Below are 8,864 nucleotides of genomic sequence, written 5' to 3'. Positions count from 1 at the left end.
AAGAAAAAGACAGAGGAACATCGAATATAAATAATACGATAAAAGATAAAATAAGTTTAAGATAGATAAAGAAGCAACTGGGGGAAAAGAGGAAAAAAGAATGACGGAATAATAAAAGAAAAGGACAAAAGTCAACTGTAAGAGGAAGATGGAAGGACAAGAAAAGTAAGAAAAAACGCGCATGATAACATGACTAAAGAAGATGAAAGTTCACTAGAGAGAGATGAAGAAATATTAATGGGGTTGATACAGAAGATGGAAAGAGAAAGATAAAGATAATGACGTCGACGAAATCGAGTTATCGAGTTATCGACAAGCAAACGAAGAAAAATATGCTCGCTTCGCTTATAAGTGAAAGGATGATATCGCTTCAACAGGAGAAAAACAAAAGCCTAAAAAGCGATGTAGGCCGATAGAATACATACAGAAAACAGAAAAAAGGGAATCACTAGCGACGACAGGAGGAGAGAACTAGTCGTAGATACGCGAAGGAGTTATATCGGGTTTCTGATGGAGAAAGACAATAAACGGCACATATATAGATGAAGAACAGAGAAGTACGTAGATGCAGAAGAGCTGATAGAACAGCAAGGTAGAAACGACACGGGCGACCGCGATAGGCGGTGAGCGAGTGGGAGGAAGGGGTGAAACACTTCGCGGGCGCGAAAGGTAAAGATTCCCTGAAACCTGTGGCATTTCGCGAGGCAGTCTACTCTCTCGTCTCCCGCGACGCCGTGGGATCGATAGCGTGTCAGATGAAGAGAAGCAGGCGGCTGCGGCGGTGGCGTCGGCGGAGGCGGCAGTGGCGGCGGCACCACCAGCCTATTTCCAGCAACAACAGCAGCAACCAGCCAGCCAGCCAGCCAGCGGCAGTAACGCCGGCAGAAGCAGCAGTAGCAACGACAGAAGCGCCTCTCCACAAGCAAACGCTGCTCCGCAGCCATTCCACGGCCATATCTGGCGGCGCTCCGGCTTGGCTACGCCTATTTTTAGCATCACCGACCAATCCGACGTCGGCGTACTGTGTATATCGCGTATGGTCGTGTCCAATGGGCGTAGCTGGTTCTCGTCGGCTTGCGCGAGTCCTGGACCAAACTCAGAGGGAGAAGGGGACGTTTGCTGATGCCGCAGGTGCAGCCAGTTGGCTGACGAACTCGAGGCGAGTGCGCTCGCATCATCGTCGTCGTGTTCGCTTCGCCGCTGCCGTGACGTGACGTATCGCGCCGTGCGCCGGCATCTCCGGTCCCCACTCACACATAGATAGATAGATAGATAGATAGATAGAGAAAGAGAGAGAGAGAGAGAACGTCATTGGCAAGCGGTTTGCGTGCCGTTCAGAAGTTGCCACGACAAACACCCGAGATCACGCCGGGAGTGCACGAAACTAACGCGACGTAAGCACGACGCCGCTGTTCTCTGTTTCCAAAATCAATCCGCCGGCGTAATAAACGATAAGATCTGTCGCGAAGTCAAATGAGAGAAGAGATCGCGAGAATCAAGTTCCGAGATTTTTTTTTTTCATACTGAAATATTTGAACATAGAAGCCAATCCCAGAGAACGCTGAACCTTTCGTCAAGTAGACGTGTTCAAGACTATCGCTCGCAGCGAGCAGCATCATGATCGTGTGTAAGGTGCACGCACGTCGGGCAAGATTGTGAACGAACGGGTGTTATATTTGGTGCTTCAGAAAAGAGACGTCGAAGATAAGATTCGCGAGAGTAAAAAAAATCGCAATGAGGACGATAGGGTGTTCGCAGAACTACAGTTGAGAGAAGACGCGCGCTGTTCGAGGGTGCAGCTCCGTCTTCAGTGACGACAGAACAAGATTGCTTGAGTTCAGAAGTTGTGCCGCGCCGAAGGGTGCAGAAAAGCGCGGAGACAAACACGGCGGGAGTTTTGCAGTGAGTGCCGAAGAAAGTTAAAGGAAACGCTGGCATTACTGGCATTGGGGGGGAAAGTGTGAGAAGTGCGATTTAACGGTCGTTGGGATAACAACGCAGTAAAAGTGGGTGCACTGGGGCCCTCGGGACCGTTCGGCCGATACGGGCCCGTCGAAGGTGGGCCTGGTGGTGGTCCCGGGCCCGGCGAAGGAGTGGGGGCAGGGGTGGCCGCAGTCGCGGCTGGGGAGGTGGAGGGCTACGGGGGGTATGTATATATGTATGTATATATGTATGTATGTATATATACTTTTATGTACGTATATATGTAGTTAGCGATGACTTTGAATCTCAGAATATTCGGATAATAAATGCAATTGTTACTATCCAAGATAATCTGAATGTAGAGATATAGAGATAATCCGAATATCCTGATTTTTTTATTGTAGAGAATTGATAGTTTAGATATTGATAATGCTAATCGAATTTAACAAATAACTGATCAAATGTTAAAATATTTACAACAAATGTGGTTTCCAAAATACGATAGAGTCTGAACACACACAAATTGACAATTGTATAATACTTGTATATCTTCTGAAGATCTATATTCAGCATTTTTAAAAAAGACATATAAAATGAACAAAAAGCTAATTTTTTGAAGTATAATAATTATAAAGGTTTGAGACAGAGAAAAACAAATGCATATTTATTATCTGTTAAATCTCATACATAACACAAAATCCAGTAAAAATTCATATTTTAAAAGAAAATGAGTAAAGCAAGACTTACTATAATCGATATCTTTAATCCATATTCCATTGTATTTTCGATATTTTGCGCAAACATGTGCAATCTTTCATGCGTACAGGAAAAAATACGTATATAATATATATCGTATATAATAAAATAAATTCCAAAGCAACAATCATACGTCTAGCGTAACATTGAACGGAATGTCATGTCTGATGCATCAAAGAACCATGTAGGATAAACGCGATGCATGAAACAAGATACATTTTGTTGATACCAAAGTGACACATAACATCTGGATCAATGTATGTGAGATCTAGTGTTTTTATGTATTTCATAGTTTTTCTTCTAAGAAATTAGCAATGTAACTAAAAGAGCAATATTTTGTTTCTTATTTCCGAGTAATGTTTATATAATTTTATCATTCATATACTTTTCACGTATATTATTGCATTTTTAGATATCGTCGAACTTCAAATTCGCATAAATCTTGAATAAAAAAGAAGCTTAATTTTAATTTGAATAATTCTTAACATCAAGTAGCTCGCGCGCGGTCGCATTTTTTTTTTCCTAGACAATACTTTAATAAGCATTATCTTTCGCGTAAATGTCGTCGATGAGATTCTTCGCGAGAGTTCTTGGTAAGATGCGTTGTTACAAAGTACCTGTTGCTGTATGCGAAACTTTTGCGCACAATTTTTCCGTTCATTTTCGTACAGTATCGTGCTCGCGAGATTGCCATGCCATTTCGATCAATCTCGACACGATGGGCAATTGTATGAAATGTTTTTAAACATAAAGTACTGAAAAAAAAATCAGTCTAATTTATAAAGTTAAGCAATTTTAATAATTAATAAATAATTATAATCAAATATATCGCGAGAAAAGATAATACAATTTTCTTATATATTTCTAGTTTTTTTTTAAATATCTTATTTTCTTTATGCTATCGAATAATGATTACAAATTCTAAATTCTTACTTTATTGCATTAATTTATCATCTATTAAGATGTAATAATTTATGCAGTTTAGGACAATTTATTGAAATTGCATCAAAAATTCTTTAGACAGTTTTTTCTCTTATGAAAGAATCGCGAAAAGATCGCATAATATCGTTACTTGTTTTAAGTAATTAAACAAAATTAACGATTTTTAAAGTTTTTTTGTTTTTAAAAATATTCCATTTTAGAAATATTGCATTTCTTTTTTTCTTCGCCAAGATGGCCACCGATCCCTTTGATTCATCAAAGTCGGCAAATCGATTCGCCGCCGGTGCATGTTTCTCGCACCGTAGAAAATAGTAATCTTGCTACGAGGTAGTTTACCGAATCTAGATGCACCTGACGTAGGCGATCTTAGACTGATTAAGGTAATTCGTTGAAAATTGTTCTCTTATTTCATCCCCTCCAAGTCGCGTCGCGGGGGTGATATATATATTTTTTATTTTTATTGGAATGAAAATATTCTTATAATGTTCTTTGATATTATATTGAGAAATTTTTAAATAAATAATTATTATTTTATTGAGAACACCATTATTATGCCGTCATTACTTTGGCACGTATGATAGAGACATCTCGATAATGTTTCGTCCGACGGAACAAAACAGATCCGGCATGACGCGAGCAATGACGTTCAATCGGAAAAAATCGGATTAAGCAATCCGATGTTACTGAATCAACAGGGTTTTCGTCTCACGTCTGGCTAATCCTAATCTCGTTTATGCGATTTAGTTAACTAGGTCTTTCTAGGGTTTCTTGTCTATATATATATATACGATATATTCATATGCATGCATGCATACATACATACATATACCTTTCCTACATGGACGTACGTATGTATGTATGTATATATGTATATACATGAAAATAAATATAGATTTATGCCATCGTCAAATGATTGTACTAAATATTACGTTCGCGGAACGATATTTCGATCTTTTAATTTTAATCGAATCTAATAAAATAGTAAAAAATAATATTATTCGTCGACATCAAGAGATTTAATTTGACTTCGGTAAATTACAATTGTTTTGAAATCGCAATTTAAGTGTGCGTGAGTTACGGCAGAGAAAAAGATTCTACAGACAGTATCTTTTTAAAATTTTTATTGATTTGTTCTTCTTGTGAGACATTTATTAATGTTAGATTGTTAATTGATTGGCATCAAGTTTCATTATTTCATATCTAAACAAATGTGATATAGTATAAAAATAAGAGAATCATATAAGACATAGAAACAGTTTTCTAGCTAGGATTAGAGATTGTATTTATGGATATTTTGATATTTAGAAATATTTTCATAGAGCTAGAAATAATCTTATAAATTCTGTTTTTCTTTAGATACTCGATAGTGAAAATGAACGATAAAATATCGTAATTATCAAAATAAAATTTTTTTTCTTGTTTTAAGATGACATATACATGCGTGAAATTAATATATTTAATAATTTAATATTATATATCGAAGGAAAATTATCACCGATTTATTTAAGCATTTTTAAATAATATTTCTGCTGAGAGAAGATAGTTGTTTAAACAGTTTATTTTAATCGGCGTTGATCAATACGTATACGAAAACTCTGTGTATATGCTTTACATTCGTTAAGACAGTTATTTGCGAGCATTTAAATCGTTACATGACAGTATCGCTGGAATTTCATATGATAATACTTATACGCGAAATTAGTTTCTAAATGTGTCTTAATTTATGTTATTGATTTCGAGATTAGATAGCAATTTGCTGCTTGAATGCACCGTTAATATCTTTTTATAAAAATAGTCTTAAATGACTGTAATTATTTTATCATGATTTATAAAATCAATCTCTTAGTTTCCTATTAAATGTGTATCATTAACGTGTTTAATTGTAATACTAACACTTTTTATGTAATCATTACGCGCGATTTTTACTCGTATCCACTATTGTTTAATTTTCTTTTAAACTAATATATTAAGCAACTCGAAAATGTAATTTAAATATTATTTAGAGGAAACTAGAAAAAGAATTTATAATTATATTAAAAATTAATTTAATATATATATTCAAATATATAATATATATTTGCAAAAATTGTTCCAAATATTTTAATTGGAGGTAATTCTTGGACGCATACATAGACTATTAATAGTTTCGTTTTATAGCTTTGTCTTTATGTCTCTGTTAGAATTAATAATTACCATGTTCTGGATAATATGAAATAACTTGAAAATAATAAATTTCAAGTGTGATAATTGTGAGAAAAATTTATTATTAAAATCTAAGTAAATATAACTTCTTTTCGGAAATGCCAAGGTTTTTATGTACCATACCAAGTGTTTTTGTTACATCAATTAAAGGTTAACCTCAGCATTTTAGCTGGAGAGAGAGAGAGAGAAAGAGAGGGAGGTATACTAATCGATACACGAAATAGTTTAGAACTTCGAAGTTAACTTGCAAACGATCGCGGGTTACGTCGATGCCGTGCCGCTACCCTCGCCTTTCTCGCCCTTCCGCGAGAGGGATGAGATGCGCAAGGTCAGATCTTAAGGGTGGGAGGAGGGTTGCTAGGTTGACAACCCTGCCAGCTAGGCAGAGGGACTCCGCCCATTGGCGGAAACCGCGAAAGAAAAAAAAAAGAGTAAGAGGAGGGTGAAGTCTGTGGGTCTCAATGATGGCGATAAAAACGGCAAGAGGGCGAACGGAGGCAAGGAAAGGAAAAGGGATAAGGGAAGAATGAGAGAGAGAGAGAGAGAGAGAGAGAAAAAGGTAGACAAGCGATAAAGGATGCAAACGAAGCGAAAGAACAATCTCGTTCGCGAATGTTAATCAATGACGAATTATAATTATACGCCGTAGGCTCGGTTGCGAAAGACGGGCGAAAAAGCGGCCGCGAAATTGGCCAGGTGAAAGATTGTGCAACTATAAACGCCGAAACACGGTCGTTAAATTCGTCGTTGCAATACGCGATTTTTTGTCTAAGCGCCGCGGGATTTATTGCCGCGGTACCACCGTCGCGACGCTTGAAATTCTTTCTTTTGTTTCGAATTAAAGGGAACGTCGTTCGTTAAAGCGATCGCGACATTATACAGACGATAAATTTTTGACTAACGATTGTAACGCAAACCTTTTAATTTTACAATATTTTACATTGCTTGAATTATCGTGTTTAAATTATACTCAGCGATCCCGGGTAGTAATTGAAACTCTAATTAGCGCACAATAATTTTTGATGTGTTTAATCGTTACCATTGTATTAGCGATATAACGAATGAGTACATTTAGAGGTGGAAACAATACAGAAAATGTGCGTTTCGATGCACTCTTGCAATCAAGACGAAATTTTTATTGATAACTATCACTGATTGTCAATGATTAAATTTCAATAAATATCGATTTAACTATAACAAAAAATTAAAAATACATATATTTTATGGAATAATTAATGTTTAAATATATATATAAAATAATTAAACTAACTTATATAATATATTGACAGGAAATCCAGATTTGATTATATTGCCATTGGATATTATTTGTTTTAATATTCATATTTAATATATTGTAATCGATATTACAAAGTTATATAAATAAAATACACACAATTAACTTTTAAAATAATCTAAATTAAAGTGTTAACATAGACTAATGTAAGCTAGTTAGCGCGAACATTCGGTGATTTCGACATGATTTCGGTGACAATTTCCAACATTCGGTGATGCCGAATGCTTGCTACTAATACAAGAATCGTACTTGTGATTGTCTAGATTCGAAAGTTTATGACCCACAATTTATGTTCAGTCAAGTTTTATATAAAATTTTGGTTCCAAAGAATAGGAATGAGAATTTTGAAACATTTCTTCGCTATTTGCAGCTTTGTACGGACATTTTCGTTAGCCGGTCTTTTCAATCCGATATATATTCTGATTAAAAATTATAAGTTTTAACTTATATTTTGAATGCGAATAAAATTTTGATCAATTTTTTAATCAATTTCTGATAACACCTAACAAGTATGATTACATAGAATTAATGTAATTTGTGGAATGCATATATGTACCGTTAAATTTCTTTTTCAGATGTCGCCTACTTTAAATATATAAGAGAAATCTCTAAGAAACACGCGACTCTTTCGATATTAATCTCATTATTATAAAAACACAAATTTTTTTTCGTCAATCGGATGATTAGTGCTACTTTACATGATTAGTACAGCGATTATGTCGCATTGTTGTATTTTTATACCGTTTGATTGTGTCAACTAGATCGTATGGTGATTTAACTGTTGGTATACAAAAAAAAGGCCAGCATGCCTCGTTATGCACGCGCGTTTTTGCAATGAAAGCGTTTAATCTTGTTTTTAAATAAAACATGCGATACGTACGAAAGACTTCTGAATATTTCGATCTGCTCGCAATGCGATTAATAAGCCATTTTAATTTTTTTTTTTTTTAAATAAATCATTGCCAGACTTACTTTGCGCCTGCATGTGATTTTAATTCGATTCATTGCAGATAATTTCGTGCGTAATTTCGTCCGATTGAGTTTCCACTGTTACAATTACTCAATGCGTATTTCAAATGATTCGCGGAATTAATATTTATAAATAAATATATCGCGGCAAAAAAATATTAATGTGTGCACCACAATATATATTTGTCTTTTAACATTTTTTTTTGTATTTTCCAGCTTTAGGAAACAACAGAATTAAATTATCTAAAAAAAAAAAAGAAAATATTGCCGAATATAAATGAAAATATTCACCGTTTTGAATTGCGCGATACATTTGCGATTATGTTAAATCGCGTAAAGCCGATGTTATGTTGTGGTGACACAAACGACATAGCGCACATTCACATGGAAATATTCAACATTGCACTAATATATATTCAAGCTTTGTCCGGAACTAATGGCATAACGTTTATATCCGCTGGTTACATTAATAACCATGCGTTAATATTTCATTAAATTTCGATTGAAATTTTCGAGTCGAATCCGATCGAATCGTTTGAGGATGCGTGAAGATTCGCGTGTTCCTCATCTCTGAAAAAGAAATGAAAGGATGAAAAAAGAAAAAAAAGGATATCGAGCGATCTCTTGTACAGCGGAACTGAACGTCATGTTATAAGATCGGTACCAAAATGACGGAGATGCGTATAATGTGTTCCCTTTTAATTTCAACAGGGAGACGCGGTCTGGCGATGCTCCTGTCATGTGCAGGATGCGAGAAACCGATAATGGATCAGTACCT

General features: G+C 35.6%; 1 protein-coding gene across 1 annotated transcript in view; it reads left to right on the top strand.

The window, feature by feature from the left end:
• Positions 1 to 8,772: 8,772 nt before the first annotated feature.
• LOC115233670 (LIM/homeobox protein Lhx5-like) overlaps positions 8,773 to 8,864 on the top strand; it is a 38,201-nt gene continuing 38,109 nt past the window's right edge. The window contains 1 exon segment of the mRNA XM_029804225.1: positions 8,773 to 8,864. This exon segment is cut by the window's right edge and continues 16 nt beyond it. Coding sequence (XP_029660085.1) covers positions 8,773 to 8,864 — 92 coding nt within the window.

Source organism: Formica exsecta, unplaced genomic scaffold, assembly GCF_003651465.1.
Source record: "Formica exsecta isolate Colony F162 unplaced genomic scaffold, ASM365146v1 scaffold181, whole genome shotgun sequence".
In the NCBI taxonomy this organism is placed as follows: Eukaryota; Metazoa; Arthropoda; class Insecta; order Hymenoptera; family Formicidae; genus Formica; species Formica exsecta.
Note: the sequence above shows the minus strand (reverse complement) of the source record. Positions and strands in the feature narration are given on the sequence as shown.